Source organism: Lissotriton vulgaris, chromosome 5 (assembly GCF_964263255.1).
Source record: "Lissotriton vulgaris chromosome 5, aLisVul1.2, whole genome shotgun sequence".
In the NCBI taxonomy this organism is placed as follows: Eukaryota; Metazoa; Chordata; class Amphibia; order Caudata; family Salamandridae; genus Lissotriton; species Lissotriton vulgaris.
In genome coordinates, this window is record NC_141693.1 from 685,330,051 (window position 1) to 685,351,917 (window position 21,867).

At 45.5% G+C, this 21,867-nt stretch overlaps 2 protein-coding genes across 2 annotated transcripts in view; one reads left to right on the top strand and one right to left on the bottom strand.

Moving 5' to 3' along the window:
* CDH23 (cadherin related 23) overlaps positions 1 to 21,867 on the top strand; it is a 2,828,172-nt gene that overhangs the window by 1,889,339 nt on the left and 916,966 nt on the right. The gene's annotated exons all lie outside the window — the stretch shown is intronic.
* C5H10orf105 (chromosome 5 C10orf105 homolog) overlaps positions 1,767 to 21,867 on the bottom strand; it is a 52,537-nt gene continuing 32,436 nt past the window's right edge. Inside the window, exon 2 of the mRNA XM_086920161.1 lies at positions 1,767 to 2,311. Coding sequence (XP_086776287.1) covers positions 1,881 to 2,306 — 426 coding nt within the window. The 5' untranslated portion in view covers positions 2,307 to 2,311 and the 3' untranslated portion in view covers positions 1,767 to 1,880. The remainder of the gene's footprint in view (positions 2,312 to 21,867) is intronic.

Below are 21,867 nucleotides of genomic sequence, written 5' to 3' on the forward strand. Positions count from 1 at the left end.
TTACTTGAAGGAGAGGCATGGCACCCCACACAAGGTTCAAGCAGGTGCAGGGATGGCCCTGGGGCGAAAAGAAGATGGGAAAGAGGGAAGAGTGAAGCAGTAAGCAGGTGAACTTTGCTTTTTATCCTTTACGAAAATGTTTATCCTAAGGTTCCCCTCAGACCTCCTTTTTTTGGCTGGATTAATTTGTGTTATGGGCTGCATACTATACAAGGTGTGTTATATAGTTCCTGTGCTGTACAATTTACATCATAATCAGAAACATCACAGAGTACAATAGAGACCACGGATTAGGCAAATAAATACAATAACTCAAATCTATAACAATAATGTGGTGTTCCTAAATGGGATAAGACTCCATCCTTTATCACCCTCACAAAACCACTATGCTTTGTAGGATCATGAAGAGGTGGCAGAGAAGGGACCAGCACATGTTCCATTCCTTATGGAACTAGGTGCCAGATTGATTACACTGACCAACACATGATTTACCAACACATAAGGTGGAGGTCGAGCGGATATATCCCGGGGTAAACTGTGGAACGTATAGAAGAGTTGGATTTTGAGAAGCGAGGTCTCGCTTAAAACCGATATCAGCAAGGGTAAATATATTCAAATGTTCAAACCAGCCACGCACTGGCAGAGCCTGCAACTAGAGTGGGGCAATGGAAGGGCGTGAGAGAAAGACATATAGGAAGAAAGCAGGCATGGAGCAAATGGTCCAAGTAGGAGCCAAGAGGTAACTTACGAAGGGTTGTGAGATGGCAGTCACACATTTCACATTAATCCATACACTTGCCATTAGATCAGTGGAAGGAGCATTGTTTTCAATTTAATTTTGTGTAGCGCATTTTATCCATGCAGTACGGTTCAAATTCCTATGGTGCCAACCACAAAAATGGCCCAATCACAAAATATGGCCTTCAAAATGGCTACTTTGCCCATCCAAATAGAAAACTGAACTTTTTCCGAGAGCTCTGAAAATCTACGTCTTGGAGCTGACTAGAACATATTTCTGATATTAGGATCCCCACGACCTACTGGGAGAGTTGGAGTCCTAATCTCAAAAAGCTTACTGGATAGAAGTAGGGGATCAAAGTCCTCAGTATGAACTGGAAAACACTGATGGGCCAAGAACCCATGCAATATCTACTACATATGACTTATGCAACCATGGCAATCAAAATGTACTGACTAACTCTCTTGGGACCCTAATCCCCAACATTCACTGAGATCTGCGAAGACCTGCACCATCTTTGAGACAAACATTAGGATCAAAACACAAAACCTCCAGTGAGCAACATTCTTGGTTTAAATACCCCAAATCAAGTGAGCAAAATATCTGGAATCCATGTCTCAGATCCATTATACAAAATATACGATTATGATCTACAAACACAGTGGGAAATATGCTTTTGGTCCAGATCTTTATCACCTACTAAGCAACATTCATTAGGCCAAATTTCCAAACAACATCCAGTAAGAGAAACTTTTGAGAAAACCGATTTCAAAAGAACCACGAAATAACACAAGATCCAACCGGTGAACATAGTCAAGCCCTAATGTAATCAACCCTTCAGAAGTTCCTTATGATATTCTTAGCTTTCTCAAATGGCATGAAAGATTGCATTTTATGTTTTAACTCTGTTACTGTTTTCTCCTACTTAGTCCAAATCTATGTATCCCAGATTTAAGGCAACCAGTCTGTTAACTGCCTAGCTAAATGGAAATATGCCCTAAAAGTCTTAGATTTACTATAATCTGTAGGAAATGTGTTCAAATTCAGTAGTCCTGGAATACCATATCCAGAGTTGATTAGCAACCTAATTCCATTGACGGTACAAACACCAATAGTTTTCTGACAGAAATTGAGCTATTGGTCACATTTTAGTTGATTCAATGAAGTCCCAGTCTTGATTGGCTGGTGGCTTTTTTGAACAAGTCCTCTGTCGCTGGGAGATGGGCTGACTGCGCCTGAAGCTGCTTATTGAACGTCGCAGGGAACCCAACCTCTTCCAGAGACGAAGCTGAGGTTCACTCGGGTCCTCTGGGTGGTAAGGCATGCACTCATGAGGGCCGTAGCGCGACTGGTCGAGTGCGGCAGGTTTGCATAGGGTCACAAAAATAAGGCAGGTGGCCAGCAGGAGGAAGATGCAAATGAGGGCGATAATGATGGGCAGCGGGTCTGCTTTCTCAGCGCCTGCCGTGGTATGATTCAGTAGGATTTCCCCAGCAGTTGAAGACAGGAATCGTAGAGTGCCAGGGGTGGCGGTGCTAACATTTGTGGTTAGAAATGTGGCATTCATCTTTTCTGCAATAAGAAACATAATTCATTTTCAATAATCACTACTTACAACTTCACTCTTCCGATATAAATTGTGTTGCATATCACTTAATTAGCACTACATAAACAAATGCACTGACAACCTCTGAATTTAGTTTTCTTACTAGATTAAAAGAAACAGCAGGTGTTTAAAGGCAAAACATGCCTGCCATACCTAACTCATAATTTGCAGTTATTACTTTGCTAGAAGCAAGAGGTAAATTAGAAACAGCCTGACTAATATTACAGCCTGCCTAAACGGATGTTTATGGAGCAAATTGCCGTATTTCAACAGCTCGCTAAACCTTGAACATTCTCATAATCCTGCAAAGATTAAAAACCCTGTTCTCATTTTTTACAGTGTGATATTGAAACTTTATACAACCAGAACAAATATTTCCAATACAGACGTGGTCTTGCAGCCTTGGTTTCATGGATATTATAAAATGGCATTCCAAGGTGGCTGTCAATTCTCTGTCCATAGTTGTCTTTATTGAAAATAAAAATACTGTGAGCGCTATTGTCCTGTATTGGAAAACAAGGCATTAGTTGTGTGGCCTGCACACGTAATGGATTTACAATTGTCCTCCACTGGGAACCAAAACCCCACTGTAGCGCTTGACTCTCATAGGGTAGGCTTTCAAAGCAGTCCAAGGCCTACTCGAGGTAGGTGGTGTGGGCTAGTAATCCCCATTCACAGATACACAACAATAACACTCAATACATAAATGACTGTCCAGTCTGTGCTTTTCTTTAGAAAAAAGAAAAGTACATTTATTACACACACAATACTCAACACTATGCAAAAAATTACAAATATACATAAGCTAATGGAAATACTTCTTGATGACATTGTGTAAACAGTCACACCCCTCCCACCGGAGGGGGGTCTAGTACCACCTCTCACATGTATAGACATTAACTGGTACCTAAATGCCACAGGTTGACCATAACTTGGAGTGAGGGCCCTTACCACTGACACCAATCAAGTGACTTCCCACTGCATTATTCCAACAAGCATTTCATAATGGGAACATCTGCAATAGTTACATATAACCCTGACCGAGAGCACTGAATACTGACAATAAAGCATACAAACTTTAGTTACAGTGGCTGACAGTCTCGTTATTCCACTGAAGCATTTGCAAGAGTAAATGTCTAAGCATAACTGGGTGTGTGGTATACTTACAATATCTGTTGGCCTGAATAACGCAATTCAATCCTGCATCGTGTTTATAATTACACAACTATGCAATTATAATCAGGCACCCTGTCAAGGATGCTAGCAACATATATTCAGAATTCACATTTAGCACAAAACAAGGCATGTGAAACCTAGTCCCTAAAGAATAACATTAGTGTACATGCACTTCTCTGCAATTTCACATTTAAAACCATTGAGAATGTTTCTAATATTATAACCCATGTTAATCCTCTCACGCCTGGGTGTGGCCCTAATCTTCAGCTGTCCAAGCTGTAGAACAAAAGTTTCAACATTAGGAAGGCTTGAAACAGGTCTAAACCCCTTGAGGAGTTATTGTCTCAGAGTGACCAGGGACTTAGGCTGGGAACTTTCCAACTCCTTTTGGCGGTGCTTGTGCTGCTCTTGCAGCTTTCTCCTGCACAACTACTTCAATTTGGCAGTGACCAACTCCTCCGGGTGGTCACCGCATGCCAGAAAAGAAGCTGTTTCCCATCAAGAATTGGCCAGACTCTGCAGGGCATTATGGGTCGCTCTTCCAGGCGTGTGCATATTGTAGCAGTGGTATCCCCGTATAGAGCCATGCTGGATATCCCTGCAGGTAATCCCGATCCCACCTGGGCACCCCACGTGCCTTTCTTGCATTGGAGAGCAACCCAGGAAGCCCACCCCGGCCACTCTCGCCAGCTCCCCGCCTGGCCAACACCTTTGTGTGTTGCTGCAGTCTAGACCATCATTCAGGTCAGGCAGATGCAGGTGCTGCTTCTGGTGATGCGGGGGAGTGTGACTGCACTACCCCCTGCTCTCTCTGGTTGTGGGGGAGTGCAACAGCACTTACCCATCCTCCCTCAAGCCATCAGAGCCTAGGGATTGAGTACTGGGCCCTCGTGCAGCTTCACCGGGGCGTGACGGCGCATTCTGACTTTATCTTCTTTGGAGCCCAACGATAAAATCCTGGGCCAATGGGCACCTTCACAGGGGAAACATGTTGCTCCTTAATGTTCTCGGTTTCTTGGCAATACAGGGATGGGATCCTGGGTCCCCCACCAGCTTTGCGGGGAGTGCAATGGCACTCCCTGACTTTCTCTGCTTCTGGGGCCACTTCATGGGGAGTGCGACGGCGCTCCTCAGCTTTGTCTTCTTCTGGGGACAGTTCCCGGGACCTGGAGCCCCAATCGCTTCATCGTCGTTGGTTCGGCAGAGGTCAAAGGTCACCTACCTTTGGGGGTCTATCTCAGTCTCCTTTGGGCCTATACCACAGAGATTTCTTCTTACTGCGCAGAATCTTTCAAGGAGAGGCGAGGTTGCTGGCAGGAATGCACCTCTGGCCTATCCTGCAGTGCCACCTCTCTGCCCCTGTTCCCACCTTCCTGCACAGTAAGCATGGGCGAATTTTGCGAATCTCGCGTTCGCGAATTTTGCGGATTTGCGAACTCGCAATTCGCAAAATCCGCGAATTCTCGCAAATTTTTTTTTTTTGTGTGTTCGCGCGGGTTTCTGCCAGTTCGCGAGGGTTTTGTACAATTTCGCAAAACGCGAACTTACCTGTCGGGTCGCAAGTTTCGCGAACTTGTTGTTTCTACGTGTCCAGCCTGTTTGGGACACTCTTCTTCATCACTGCCACTCTCTGTCACCACTGCCACTCTCTGACTACTCATGCCACCCTCTGGCCCACCCATGCCACCCTCTGTTTCATCACAGCACCCTCTGGTTGTCCAGTCAGTGTACATTATTGTGGCAAAGCAAGCACACCTTCCCTGCCTCAAGTGACCTGAATTAATTTGGGGCTGATTAATGTGTCACAGAATATTTTTTTAGCTGGCACCTGCTTCCTTAGTGCTTCCTGATTAGTGATCTTTTGCACTTGCTAAGTGCTTTCATTGTTGCAAAATTAGTTACAACACCTGCCCTACCCCAACTGACAATAATGAATTAGGGGCTGAATAATGGATTTGAACTTCCAGCCTGGCTCCTGCTTGTCTCCCTTAGCTGTAATTCAGGACCTTTGTGGCATATGTGTAACTATTCTGAGGTTCAGAGCAGGGTCACATAATAGTTGCAACTGGCAACTGAACTCTGGAGGGGCCCCTCAGGAAGCACTACAGGAAATGGCTACTAATGATGAGCCTGAACTTTTGAACCTGGTAAGTAGTTTCAGTTTTGCTAAGATCGTATTTCTGCAATTTTGCGCTTATTCGCGGGGCGCGAAGTTGTACTGGGAAGCCGCGAACTCACGCGAACATTGCGAGCAAAATCCGCTGCTCGCGGATTTGCGGATTTTGCGGGAGATTCGCGAATCTCGCGGATTGCGAATTTACCGAAAATCCGCAAAATCCGCGAGCGAAACGGATTTTCCGCCCATGCTTACTGCACAGGCCTCTGGGATACTTCATTATGGTGTCGTCCAGGGGTCCCAAGCCACATGGTCTCTGAAAAGCCCACTTCCCCCACTCACTGACATCACGGCATGGGCCTGTAACAGGCCTGGTGCCTGGTACCGGGTGACAGCTGCTGATTAATGCCCCGCAGCTTTACCCTATCTCTCTCTCCTGGAGAGAACACCTCTGTCCTGGGGAATGCTTGCCATGAAGGGCTAGGCCACTGATGCTACAGCTTGGGGAGGAAGGTAATTAATCCAGCCTGTCACACAGGGTCTGGGATCTGGTTCTGAGATGAGTCGGAAAAATATGGCATTTCTGGATGACCCATAAGTGCTACAGATATGTTTTTGGACATAGAAGAATGGCTCTTATCAAAGAACTTACTGTGTACTTTAATGCGTGTCTCAAGTTTGTAGCACAAGGGAACTGACACTACCCCATGTGGTCTCCTTTTCCATAGGAGTATAATGCTGTGTTCCTACAGTGAAACAGTAAAGTACACTGACTATTCCTTACCGGTGTACCCCCACATTATAAGGCTTACTCCATGTCACCACTCAACTCTGCAAAGTCCCTTCTGCACCAGTCTATCTGTACCCAGCTCCTGGGATGTGCACAACCAGAATCTCCCTTCGCATAGCCCATACACGGGTGCACACACGTGTACACACCTGTCCACATTTAACCACCCTGGTGCCCCTTACCCTGGCTGCATTATCTCACAAGGCGGTCACTAGTGGAAAACACATGCAGTCCATTTTACCATGAGTTTACCGTGGGTGAGTCCCAGGTTATGAGGCTTTCCCACAGTAAAAGGTCAAAAATCAGGCAATCAAAAAGCAAAACATAAGCAGCCCGTCCTTACTTTTGGCACGACAGCTCTGATGTAACATCTATATATTATGCCATTTCAAGAACCGCTGGAGTTTCTGCAAACCCTTGTGTTACAGGTGGATGGGAAATCACAACCAAGAAGCGGAGAAAGGACATTTAGTCGAAGTAACAGGAAAAGCGCACCAGTGAACACCTGGCCACCCCAAAATGAGTGTAGCCCAGCTACAGCTACTTGTTAGTTGGCAAACCTAAGGGCACTGTGTGGTCTGGAGAGTTGGTAACTGTAAAATGAGAATGACAAGGTAGACATTAGTTACATTTCTGATACCATGGCAGTGTGCGCACAAAGCAGGCTCATCAAAAAGTTTGAGGTTCAGGCAAGGGGAGCTTGAAAGAGCGGTAGGCAGGTAGTAAAAGCAGATTTTTGGAAGGGGGTGTGGATGAGAGTACTGGGTAAGGGAACTACAGAGCAAAAATGGATATAGGCATGGAAACTATTATTATGATTGATATTTATTAGTTTTGTTGTTATTATTATTACTACTACTACTACAATCATATTAATTATATGACGTTGTCCCTTGTGGGAAAAGGTGCTGTACTCAAACTCACACATTTGGGTGGGTGACACTAAAGTGCAACTGCATCTAATCCATAAGGGTCTGCCTCCTAAAGCATGTTTTAGGTCTCTGTTAAATCCCACACAGCTTCTAGTGGCTGGTATCGGGATCCTTCCGGAGGCTGGAGATGTGCACAGAGAAGCGTGTTCTCTGCTCCTGCCTGCCTCATAATGAATGTCTCATGGCTATCTCCAAGGGTAAGGATTAGCACTAGGGCTCCATACAAGCGAAAGAAGTATACTCCCTTGAACACCTTTACTAGGTGTCACTATCCAGTAGAGACGTTCCTTTAGTGTTCGAGTATTATGCAGCTGGTTTTTATTTTATTGTATAATGAGCTTAGTATAACCATTCATTTCCTTTGGATTAGTAATTCGAATGGCATATATTTACGTGTTGAAAGAGTCCCCCCCCCCCTGATCTGTTATTAGCCGGGAGACTGGGCTATTACGACTCTCAATTAGTGATTTGTTCCAGGTGAACTTTGTGGCTATTTTGGAGCCATCCCTCTCCACAGTCCTGGAGGATTATGCGTGTAAATGTCAAAAGAAATAAAGAAAATTCTTCAATCTAAAGGCTCAGACATGGGTCACAGTCACAGCAAAGGTGAGGCGAAGGGCCAGATTTAAAAAAAAAGACAAGCAACGCAGCGCAGCAGCCAAAAATGCTGCGCTGCATTGCGTGACAGGGAGGAAACACGAGAGTGTCATACCTCCAGAGATATAGCTCTCTCCCTAGTGCCTGCGCTGATTTCAGCTGCTTTGTGTGCCATAGCACCTAGTGCAAGCCTGAGTCTAGCAAAGGTTGTTTACAGGAAGGGTACCCTTCCTGTTCAAAATACTATCCCTAGACAAGATCGAACTATTTTCCCGCTTTGTATGTGCACTGCACAGTTTAGCACACATGCAAAGTTGGAAATGAAAACGATTTTGTTGTTAACACCTCACTTACATGGCGTTAACTTTTGGCGCTAAAACCTGTCTACAATTGTTAATAGACTGGGTTTCGGATGAATTGATATTACAAATAACAATGGCTTTCAATTTTTTTTAGTGATTAATACTTAAATAAAAGTTATTGTAATTTATAGTGGCAATAGCTTAAACTTTTGTAAATAACTTTTGTGAAGATTATGTTCAGTGTATTTTATTGTGACGAAAATCCAAGAACAGAAGTGAAATATTAACATCTTTTTGTGACATTTGTAACAAAGCTTGAAACATTGAGAGAACATATTTGAACCATTTGTTGTTGAATGGGTGCACAGATTGATGCTGTGGTGGTGCTGAGTGATGTTGTGGTGGCGAAGAGTGATGCTGTGGCGTTCAGTGATGGTGTGGTAGTGATGTTGTGGTGCCCCTGAGTGATGCTGTAGTGGTGCTGAGTGATGCTGTGGTGGTGCTGAGTGATGCTGTGGTGCGATAGATAGATAGAGTGAGTGCGATAGATAGATAGAGTGTGGGCAATAGATAGATAGAGTGAGAGCGATAGACAGATAGAGTGAGGGCGATCGAGAGATAGGTAGATAGAGTGATAGCGATAGATAGAGTGAGTGCAATAGACAGATAGAGTGAGGGTGATAGATAAATAGATAGATAGATAGATAGATAGATAGATAGATAGATAGATAGATAGATAGATAGATAGATAGATAGATAGATAGATAGATAGATAGATAGATAGATAGATAGATAGATAGAGGGCGATAGATAGATAGATAGATAGATAGATAGATAGATAGATAGAGGGCGATAGATAGATAGAAAGATAGATAGGTGGTCTTCAGAGTGTTCTGGTTTAAGTGTCATGTTTTAATTACTCTTGCATTCCCTAAGAGTATTTGCTTTTCTCAGGATGATGTGTTTCCGTAGTTTTTCATTCAATGTATTACTCATTTACAGTGCCTAGTGTGAAACAAGGTGCTTCTATGGAGGTTGTGGGTGGGCCAGGACTGTCAGTTGTGGAGTCCTGGCAGAATGCAGTGTGAATATGTCACAGTGCCTGTCACTGTGTCATAAAGGGTCTTTGAACGCATGCTCATCCAAACATTGGCCTCTCCGCGGAGCACACAGAGAAATGGCCTGGCATGCCAATTATAATTTGGATTACGTGCAAAAGCGTGTGAAGGATGAACACAGCTGTCAAAATACTGACAGGGTGAAAGTTGAAGAAAATACAGTGCGTATAGGTGAGCGGGTATGTTGTTCGTGGGGGGATTGGTGAAGTGCAGGAGATGCGAGGAAGTATGTGAAAGAGATTGTAAAAAGAAGGTGCTGGAGAGGAAGACACCGATTGGTATTGAGTATTTCAGAAAGGTATGCTGAGAAAAGGAGTGTAAATGTCTAACAAAGAGACTGCAGAAGAGAGTGATGTGAAGAAAACAATGGGACAGACTGAGACACTCCGAAGACCTTGCCCCTTGTTTCATGCAGGCAGGGGAGAATAACGCTGTGTGTTTGTTGTTACACGCAGACACCCGGCTGTGAGAGTCGGAGGGGGTGTGGGGCAGGTAGGCAGCAGCTGACTTGACACTGATTCATGATGGGGGTCGGCTGCTTGCCTCCCCTTTCAATGCAGCTCCCCCGCAGCGGGGGTGGACGTGCTGCTCCAGCCCGGAGTGACGGGGTGTGACTGGAGGCGGGGGGCATGCCAGGGTTTTATTAATACAAACAATGCCGCCTCTGGTAGGCATACAGTAGGAGGGGTTTTAGTTCTAGAGACCATTGTCAAAAGTCTCTGTGCTTTGGGGAGGAGCTTAGACACGTGCATGGCTCATCCTACAAAGTGTTTGGCAGGTCCAATAACATTTAACTTTGTATTGTTCTCGTGTTTTATATTAAAGAGCAATTTAAAAGATAAAAGTAATTGTGTTACTTTGGGCGGAATCTGAGACTTTCTTCTTCAAAAACTGCCCGTCTTGACCTTCTCGTCAGAAAGCGACACAGTGTGTAAATTATACCGACCTCTTAGTAGATTGGACTTTAACCCTTTCTATGCTGATGACGGAGCCGCTCCGTCATCAGCTGCAGTGGCGCTGTGCTGATGACGGAGCGGTTCCGTCATGGCCCTGCTGCCGCGCCTGCGCGTTCTATTGAGCGGGCGGGGCCATGACAGAACCGCTCCATCATGAGCACAGCCCAACCGCGGCTGATGACGGAGTGGTTCCGGCATCAGCATGCGGCCGCCGAGCGGCCGCCCCGCCCACTTAGCGCTGCAGCGGAATAGCCGCCGCAGCGATGTTGTTAATTGAAACGCCTCCGCGTTAGCGAATGGGCTGCCTCAAGTTGGGGGTGGGGTGGTCCTTCATGGATGGCCTGGATGGTTGTGGAAGATTTCGTCATAAGGTACGTACCCGCGACTGACTCTTTTAAGCACTGCAATCATTTTGTATGTCTAACTCTTCCCAACGTTTAGGAGTCTTTCATGCAGGGCACAAGTCCTAAACAAGTCAGGACTATTGACTTAGTCAATGGTTGTTAGTTGCATAAGATAAACAGCAACTATGGCTTGTATATAATGTTGAAAAAGCTTCCACCTAAAGCCCTGGTATTCATTGGAGTTTGATTGTGTGCGCCGCACTGCCCCTTACGGTGCCTGCCAGCTGCTGCTGTTGTGGAAAGGGATGGGCTAAAAGGGAGGGGGGAATGCAAGGAGCACAGCTGTACCAGTTTGTGATCACTTTTGCAGGCGCTTTGATGACAGGCCGGGATGGTCTTCAGAGCTAACGACTCTATGCCTCGCGTGGCCCACAGAGATCGGGCATTTATTTAATTGCTTTTGAAAATAGATATTTATTAATTTAAAAGTCATTTGAAAGTTTTGTAAAACAACCAGTGTCACCTTCCCGTTAACTTCAGAGCGCGGTCGATATGCTGTGGATAGAAAAAGGCGGAGGCAGAGATTTGGACGTGACACTTTGTACTTTAGACAGGTAAGGTTGAGACCATTTGAAAAGGTAGTATTGGGAGGAAATGAGAGAGAAAGAGAATGAATAGGGTGGGAAGGGAATGAGAGAGAGGGAGAGAGACAGTAAGAAAACAAGAACAACATTAATTTAGATATTATTAAATGACTGTTTATCCCACGAGGATCCATTGTTTCTCAGCGTGTATATTGCCTCTAATTGCTGGTAGTTTAAGGGGTGCCCCGTTTCATATTTCTGCTCTGAGGAGTACAGCATGACACCGCGCAATATGAAAGTTGGTTCACAGTTATAAGAAGCATTATTTGAGCTAATTGGCAAATTAAGAGAGTGCGGCTGAGGCCGTTTGCTCAGCGCTGTGTGGAGGTCTCCAGAACCTGGAAAAGAGTCGCCGAGGTGACTGTAGCCTTCCTGTTAAATTAACATTATTGACTTTTAAGGAATCATAGCGAGAAGGCAATTATATTAAGACATAATGAGACCCAGTGGTTATCCTTTTCGGGAGTCCATGGTTCTGCCGTCTCCAGCCAGGAGGGGGCGCTCGCCCCCAGGCCTACTGGCTTCAGAAGATGTCTACCAGCCAGCATTGAAAGCTGGAGTGGCTGCCAGCACTGTGTCCAGTGAGTCACCAGAGAGGAACGGAAACAAAAGTCACGCGAAAGGAAGCATGACCACATGTGACTGCACGCTGGGAAATCGAACTGCCAGTATCTGTGAAGAAAGAGGCGCCATTGATGCGGACAGCGGCCATAACTGCGCTCTCGCAATCTTTAATGGCCTGTAGTGTCCGAGCAATAATAACCGTGCCTGCTTGAGGGTCATCACACAGAGGGAAAATTACAAGTATGTTCCCCATTGCAGAGGGGACGACATCAATGGCTATACTGTCTCCCCTCAGGCAAATACCTCTCTCTTAAGCGCGTTCACTGGAACATTTTGTTTTATTACCTAGTTGGATAAGTGGGGAAAAAAGCCTTGGGTACCTGGGGAATTAAAATGTTCAGGCTTGTGATATCAGTGTCTGTTTTCCCTTCCCGCCTCAACTTACAACAAAGGAATTTCAGCTCAAATTAAGCTGATGATCTAAATGCCGCACTTCTGTCTACCTTTTTCCTATGCCTCGTGAAAGTTATGTCTTTTAAAAGGGCCCGATTTAGCAGAGGAGTTAATGGAATGAAACCTGAAAATGAACTTTGTGATTCATAGACAAATCGCCACATAACAAACAGCTTCTGATGCCATGCATTAGCTCCCTGCAAGAGATGAGTCCCCATGGAATTGTGTCCTGCTTAGTGATAACGGAAAGTTGGCCACTCCAAAGGCAGCATGGTTGCATGTGAATTTATACAGGAAGGACATGAGAAAAGAGGGGGAGCATTACAAATGGGTCTAGGGCAAGATGAGCTGAGTAGCAGGGTGCCAATCAGGAGGTACAGCCATTGCTGAGCGTTGACATGCAAATAATGTGCAGACAGGTAATTAGGAACAGTAACTCGTGAGACCTCACAGGCAGCGGTGCAGTCAAGGGTGGGTTAAGATGGGCTGGCATGTAGACTTGCCAGTGGGTATAGGAAGATGAAAAGTGCAGTAACATTTGGGATAAAACAGTCAGGAGATAAGGTCACAGCCAGGTGAAGTCAGAATGGAGATGAAGTTAGAGATCCGTTCGAGGGACATCACAGATTTGTGTCCGCAGGAAAATGTTGCAAGGGGGTGGGTGCAAAAAGTTAGACGAAGCAGACAGGGAGGCATTCCTCGGTGGGTGCAGCAAATGCTGTAGGCAACCACGAAGGGTAATGTAATGATAATTAAGGCGGATGGCAAATGGTGATCACTTTCGCGGGCGCTTTGATGTTCTCAGTGGCCACGCGGCTCACTGAGAACATCAAAGCGGCCGCAAAAGTGCTCCCAAAGGCTGCAGGTTGACAAATGGTGCGCGCGCCCGGCGCACATGCACTGTACCCGATCCGCCTGCAGACTTTGGGAGCACTTTTAAAAGCCCCACTAAATGTCTTGCAGAGCCATCGCTTACGCATAGCTTAGGCGAGACCTAAAAACAAGCTGTGCTGCTTAGCGTAATTTTTGTGATGCTAACACAACCTGTATGAAAATCTACCCCGGAGAGTCTGACAACAAAGTACACATGGCTGGTATGGGGACAATAAGGCAGGGCTTTAGAGGTTTGGACCAGTATACTCTGATCACACTCAGACCCACAAAATAAGTAGGTGGCCGTATCTTTTTGAAGACTTATACTTTCTTTGAAGTGATGGTGCTGTACAGTGAAATGACTGAAAGCTTTTCTAACCACTCCAAGCTGTAGTCTATGTCTCGCAATATCAGGTATTTGTGTTCATTTCTCTTTTGCCTAGAATTATCATGTGTCCTTGCCTTCATTCGACACCCTTTTCTTGCTAGTATTTACTCGGTTGATAGGGCTGTCTTGACTCTGTAAAAATACCACTTTACCGACAGTGAAAGACACCTTGCTGTTAATCATATTTGTTACAAGGCACTGCTGAAATCTGGTCACAGAAGCAGTACTGAACTCAAGATTCTATGGATGTCATCATCTGTCATTGCATATAGCCATCATTCATAAGGTTTTCACAGCTAGAGGAAATGGTGCTAGAGACAAATGTAGCCAGTTTCAAATGGGAAGGCTGGTAGAAGATCATGCAGTTGCAGTTGGAGGCGCTACGGTTTTCGCAAAAATGCTTCAAGTTGCATGGTGGAGAGCCATATTCAACCAGCATTGGCTAAAACCAGTAGGTGTCATTTCTAATATGTATGATTTGTGTATTTGTTACTATAATGGAGTATAATGTGATATGTGTGTGTGCATGTGTTTTTAAGCTTGTGCGAGCATTCGTTTTTAAGGCCATTGTCACAGATGCCATTTGAACCATCATATAAACGATCCTTCTCCGCTGTGTGCCAGATTTGGAAGTTTCCTAATTTATTTTTTAGCTATGTTGATTGCAGGTTCGCTGATGAGGCTGAGTTGTAAATTAGCCCCACTTCTCAGACAGTTTGGGTTAAATAGATGTGTCAAAGTCTTCGGGGGTAACATTGTTTTACTCTTAGAAACCAGGGGCGGCTCCTCTGCTAAGGCGGAGGAGCATTGCCCTACCACTTGATATGTAGTGCAGAGAAAAAGTAAAATGATAATAAAAAAGCATTATTATCATTTTATTTGTCCTTCCTAGGTGCGGGAAGGGGCGGAAGAGCACACGCATGGTATCTTCATTTGTTTTAATTGATCATTTTGCATGAAATATATTTACATTGTCACAATTATTTACAGAGAAATTATGGAGGTGGGCGGGAGAGTGGGTAGGAGCAAGCATCATCGCTGGATAGAATGGAGCATTGTAGAAAGCAAAAACACGGAGTAGGACAGACAAGGTTGTGTTGAGGAAGCAACAACATGGAATAGGATAGGGAAACAACACCAAGGAGCAGGATGTACATACAATAAAACGGAGCGGGACGGAGGGTTGGTGGGGTCAAACAACAACACAAAGTGGAACGCACTGGTGGGTGGGGTCAAACAAGAACATGGAGTGGGATCAGAGGGCGGGTGAGGCAAACAACAACATGAAGAAGGACATAGGGTGGGCAAACAACAACACAGAGGGGAGGGTTGATTGAGGGCAAACAACAACACGGATTGGGATGGGAAGGTGAGTTCGACCAAACAACAACACAGAGTGGACCGGGAGGGAGGGGGCAAGCAACAACATGGGGTGGAGTGGGATAGGAGGATAGGGGCAAACAACAACACTGAACGGGGCAGGAGGGTGACAGGGCAAACAACAACATGGAGCGGGATGGGGTGGGGCAAGCAACATCAAGGACTGGGACAGGAGAGTGAGTGATAGCAATCAACAACACTGACAATAGCAGGACAGGCGGGTGGAGGAAACAAAAACACAGAGTGATACAAGAGGGTGGGGGCACCCAAGAACATAGAGCGGAATGAAAGGGAGGGTGGGGGCAAACAACAGGATGGGAAGGAGGTGGGACAAGCAACAACACGGAGCTGGAATGTTCTCGCCGACCCATCCCCACATAGCTGCCCCTTTTCTACGTTTGCCTAAGTGAGCACCCTAAATATAAGACTGATAAATAGTTATCTTGTAAAATATGTTATATGTTTGAAATTAATGGCTTCTGAATGGCACTGCAGACTCCTAGTGGCCATCACTTTCCTCCTTAAAAATCATGGAAATCCTTGGTATATGGTGGCATCTCTGGCAACTGGTGGGCAACACAGATGATCTGGTTACAGCCCGTGGCATCCAGTGGTCATTCCTGTATTATTGGGGATATATTAGGTTTTCTGAGTTCAGGTTGGCATCACTGGCCACCTCTGCCAAGCAGCATATTTCAGGCATTACTAGTTTTCGGTGGGCAGTACATATCTGTTGTGCAAAATTGCAACACTTTGAGCTAATGATATCCACCCCCTCGATTCTGACGGGCATCACAGCAAATGCTGTGTATCTTTGGCATACATGCCTTTTTTTTCTTTCCTCTCTGCCTTTATCTTTCTTCTCAGATCCATTTATCTTGTTTCTCCTACCACTTTTCTTTTTGTACCTGGTGAGCTAATCTCAACGTCACCCTCTCAAGCATCCTGGCTTTCTCTTCTTCCTCAGCCTTGACTTTCTGGAGAGGCAAATGCAAGTTCAGGGACACACTCCTATTTCACCCATCCACAGGAACGACTTCTGGAGTTGGTGATACTAGAACCCTCGGAACCAGGAGTAAGGGTGAGGAATGACTTGGGGAATCTTTGGAAAGCAAATGTGGATATACTCTAGACATGTTTAGTGAAAAACGTTCTACTTGGCTAAAACAGCCTGATGCCACAGCACTCCCTCCCTGTGCCCCTATCACGGGACCGCTCCGTAGTCCATACCCAGTTTCTCTAAATAGTCCTTAACAAAATCTAGAAGGATCTACATATCCTTCCTTCTAGGATCCCTATCTGCCATTTTACTATGCAGGTAAAGCTATGTTTAAGCTACACCTATTGTTCTGTTCAACAAAGCGGAGCGGGCACTTATAGATCACACACCTGTGTTTACTGCTATTCATCACAGACCAGGAATTGCACATCCTCTAATTCACATTAATAAGTATAACCGAATTCTGCTCTCCTTTAATATGATTCACTTCAGATCTCCCAGAGGAGAGGATGGGTGGCTCTGAAAGTTTCCCTCGGTTTAAGTCTCACTTCCCACATACAGTGAGCCTGACAGGTTCCTGTTATAACCCCTAAAACTCTGGGATTATAACATTATGAGTGGGGTTAATAAATGGTACCTTATCACGGGCCCAGTGTAGAAGATGCCGCGGAGATTCTTGACAGTGTTCAACAGGGTAGCCAATGCATTGCATGTGATACACTCTATAGTTTACTGCACACAGAAGCTGTCTCAGTTGAGCGGAAAGAAAACGGTACCCAGCCACATCATAACAAACCAGCTTTCTGTTCAATTGAGGTATCTAGCTTACAGAAATATCCCCTACACTCTGAGAGCTATAACCTGCGGCCTACACAAGGAACACATACACAGTTCATTTGAGCCCGCTACAAGCATGAATGTAGTCATTTGTCTGCGCTTGCTCTGCCAGGAATGGCCTCAAAGTCTCTTTTCAGCCGCTGGGAGCAGGGAAGAGAGAACTCAGCTGCTGCTTTATTTCGCTGCCAATGATTGAGGTCTTGCAAAGGTCTGCCAACAATACGCTGCCCGCGCAGGATGGTAGTTGATGTAGAGCAGTGCCAGTTTTTCTTTTTCATTAGAGTATTTAACAGGAAATAATTAGGGGTGGATTCACAGCGGCCCGGTTGAGCGTGTGAATTAATATATTTTCTTCAGTGCCTAATTTGTAAAATATGCAGTCCAGGTGCTGAAGTGTTTGTCGAAGCCCACACCCACTTTTACCAGCTCCACCCACTTCCTCCACTGGCTCCACCCACATCCTCAACTGGCATTGAGAAAGCCAGCTTTTCATGTATATAGCCACGTACCATCTCCTTCCTCCAGGATCGGGCATATGACCTCTCTAAAGAAAATGGAACGCGTAGGCTGTGCTTGTAAAAAAAGAACTATGATGGTTATCTAATGGATGTTTCAATCTTGAATAATGAGAGAAAAAAATTATTTTGAATCTCAACTGAACACGTGTTTGGATACAACAATATTAAGACAACAAGTTATTTAAAATATTACTGATTGAAGTTGCTGAGTGCACATTGTAGTGTCTTTATTACAAAGACACGGACACAGGATCGGGTTTACTGACGTGCTTTATTCTTCTGCTCCTATTCCTTTCTTAGCTAAACCATTACTGCCCACATCCCATTCACGCCCCTCCTCTTCCTGTGTCTTCCCTCCTGTTACCTCCTCAGCTGAGGAGGTCCTAGTGTCCTAAGCTAACTACCAAGCATTATATCTCCACATTTCTTAACAAATGAATGCAGCAATACTTATTTTTTTTACATATCCAAGAAAAAAAATATCACTTAGCTACAGTTCCTCAATTAGACGGCTCAGTCTCTTGATGGTTCGGCGGGGACGGGTAGAAACATCTGGGTCATCAGACTCTCTTCCATCAGAGGTCGCTCTCGACATCCGTTCACTGATTTCAGTCTCATTGGGTCTTGTTTCATCACCACCAGGACCAGTGAGCAGTTCTTTAACTTGAGGACTGCATTTTTGAAAGTGCGCCACATTCCGGGTGATTCTCTTCTCATTCGATTCAGAAGTGATCATAGTTCCTTTTTGTTTGGTGACTACCAGTGGACTTTCGTGATAACAACAGTCTGTTTTCCTTTGTTGTTCTTGCTTTACTAGTACCCAGTCGCCTTCTTGAATCAGGGAAGTTGTCGCTCGCCGACGGCGATCTGCATAAGACTTCATTTTTTCCTTTTTGAGTCGGTCAGTATGTTGTCTAGATCTGAGTCTTGAGACACTGCTCTTTCATGCCAGTCAACCATTGGTATTCTGGTGCGCACCGGCCGGCCCAACATTAGGATCGCGGGGCATTTACCAGTAGTGGAATGGGGCGTGTTCCTGTAAGCTCGTAGAACTTCATTTAAAACCATTTGCATGTCTTTCTGCGACAGCTCGGCCGGTTGAATGGCTTTCTTTAAGGTTGACATAAATCTTTCCACCATTCCGTTTGCTTGAGGCCCGGGAGGTGTAATTTTGCGATGCTTGAAATTGAGATGTTTGACAAAATCAGTGAAGTCTTGACTGTTGAATGGAGGCCCATTGTCTGTCTTCACTGTTTTGGGAATGCCCCAGGCGGCAAACACTTCATCCAACACAGGTATTGTGCTGGAAGCTTTTGTGGATGCGATGAGATGGGCAATGGGAAAACGAAAATACCAGGATGTATTGTCCAGATTTGAAGGGCCCAAAGAATGACCAGGATGTATTGTCCAGATTTGAAGGCCCCAAAGAAATCTACGGCAACTTGCTGCCACACACCCCCAGCAGCGGGGACATTTGAAGTGGTGCAGGAGGATCAGGTTGACGGACCAGTTGACATTGGGGACAGTCTTTTAATGTGCTCTCTACCATTTGGTCTAGTGCTGGGAACTAGACCCTCTCCCTCAGTGCTCTTTTGGTCGCTACGATGCCTCGGTGGCCTTCATGTGCCAGATTAATGATACCTTGCCGTAAGAGTTATGGAATGGTTATTCGATTGTCTCGTAAGAGCAAGCCATTGGTGGCAACCAGCAGTTCCTCCTTAACATGCTTGAAAGCTGCAAGTTCCTGTCTGTCAATTGAACTGTTGTGAGGGTTGACATCCAAGTGCCTCCAATCATTTTTGCATACACGGCGTTTAACATCTTGCAGAGTGGCCTCTTTAAGAGTGCCGTCCAGGATGGCTTCTAGCGGGACAGCTGGTGGTCGGGCTTAATCTACCACAAAACATATGTATTCCTCTGCCACGGACGGTCTACACTTTGTTGTCTCTTTGGGGTGTCTCGACATGTAGTCAGCAGGATTTTCTGCCTTTCCGGGCTTGTGCACAATCGTATAGGTGTATTCTTGGATATGAAGACCCCAGCGTTCTATTCTTGTGGGCATTTTAGCTCTGGGGTTGCCGAAAATAGTAATGAGGGTCTGATGATCTGTGATCAGTGTGAAATGTTTTCCATATATGAAAATGTGGAAGTGCTCACAGGCCCACACAACAGCCAAGCTTTCCTTCTCAGGCTGTGAATATGCTTTCTCCGTCTCAGTCAAGCTTCTGCTGGCATATGCAATTATATACCGCTGGTCACTTTCGGAGTCATATTGAGCTAGAATGGCTCCTAGCCCTATGGGACTGGCATCAACGGTGATCTCTGTTTTCTTCTTAGGATCAAAATACGCCATGTTGTCAGCTGATTCTACGACCACTTTTATGTCATTGAGTGCTTGTTCACAGTCCTCCGACCAGTGAAACGGGTGACCTTGCTTTGTTAGTTGTCTCAGGGAATGACTGATGGTTGCATAATCCTGGATATACCGGGCACAATAACTGGCCATCCCCAGGAAAGAGCGAACATCTCCGGTGTCACGAGGTCTGGGAGTATCGTTCAAGGCAGCCACTTTGTCTGGATCCGGTCTCATCCCCGCCTGTGAGAAGATGTGGCCAAAGAACTTCAGTGTGGACTTATGGAATTCACACTTTGCTTTGTTTAGCGTGAGATTGGCGTCCATTAGGGCATGACAGACCCGTTCGAGAGCTGTGTCATGTTCTTGTGTCATGGACCCATACACCAGAATGTCATCGCTGTAATTCAGGGCATTGGGGATATGATGGATCGTTTTCCGAATGGCTTCTTGAAAAATTTCAGCAGCAGAGGACACGCTAAAACTGAGTCTTTTGTACCTGAAGAGACCAATATGTGTTGAAAAAGTTGTAATGTAACGGGACTGCTCGTGTAGTTCTAGTTGATGGTAGCCCTTGTTGAGATCCGATTTGGAGAATATTTTCGCTCCATTGAGTGACGCAATCATATCACTGATATGTGGTCCAGGGTGTCTTTCCCTCTCAATGGCAGTGTTGGGTGCCCTCATGTCAACACATAAGCGTACTTTGTCAGGCTCACCCTTTTTCGACACAACCACCAGCGGAGAGAGACCCAGGGTGTTGGTCCATCCGTCCGTTTAATAATGTCAGCTTGGAGCAGATCTTGTATTTCCTGTTCGACTGCTTGTTGTAAATGGAAAGGAATCTGTCTATGGTGTTGGGCCACTGGGTTTATTTGTTTATTGATGTCTAATCGAATTTGACACAGTTTTGAACCACGTCCAGTTCGTCATCTACCTTGTACAGAATATCCACTAATCTGAGCCGTTCAGAAGTGGGGAGACTCAGAAGACAGTCGGCCTCAGGCCCTTTAATGACATGAATGAATGCAGGAATGGTGCAACCCTAATATGTGAGGTGCGTTGAAAACTTTCCCAAACAAGGTAGTGTTTTTTTTTACATCCATGTGTAGACTCTCCCATGAGCAGAGCTTAGTTGCAGTGGTGACTTCATCCTCTGATATTCCGCTATTGGAATGTAGTTGAGAGACGCACCACTGTCCATCACAAATTTCGTCCAATGCGTGCCAATTTGAATGCTGAGTCCAGGATATTTTTTTAGTCGGTCAGGATCAGCAACCATACATATGTATTTGTCACTGTCTTGCGAGATGGGAGACAGTGACCTTGATTCTGGGGAAGATGTGCGACGAGATCGGTAGCTCCGGCAGAATGGCAGCTAGAGCGGGATGATCCCGTTGATGAGTCTCTATGATCACGTGCTCGCTGGTCGAGAGGACCTTTCATGATCCCTCGGTTTGTTCTTCCTGTAGGTTCCACACACGTTCTCAAAATGGTTCTCTCCGCCACACTTCCGGCATTTTTGACCCATGGCAGGGCATCCATCTATTTGCGGAAAGTCATAGCCACAACGGTAGAATTTGAGTTGTCGCTCCCGTCGTCTGTTGTTTCGACTGGCGCTGCGACGTCGTCGGTTTCCAGGTTGCGGTTGCATTTTGGACCAAAATGACCTTGATTTTGCCGGAGAATACCAGCGTGTGTTGCGAAATTGAATCCTAAAAGCTTGGTCACGCTTTTCACTTCTCCCGGCTTCCATCTTTTTGGCATGTTCTTCAGCCTGGTCATGCACTCGTGTCATCTCCTCAATTTCATCCAGTGAGTGGCTTTTCTTTAACAGCTTCCGCCTCAGTGATTCAGACTGACAGCCTTCGATGACCCTCAGACGAAGAGCATCTTCTGTCGAGAAGAAGTCAAACTCGCAGTATTGTGCCAGTCGTCTGAGACGTGTGATAAAAAACGCACATAGGCTCTTCTTTTTCTTGAGTAGCGAGGTAAAAAATGTATCTCTCATTGTCAATATTTCTTTTGTGCAGGAATTTCTGGTTCAGCACTGCACACACGTTGGCATATAGAAGTGTGGCTCACTGGTTAGAGTGGCAGACTCTGAAGCAGAGATCAGGCCCGGGACCAGGGTTCAAGTCCCAATGCGGCAGGGTCTTGGGCTCAATGTCCGCGGACTCG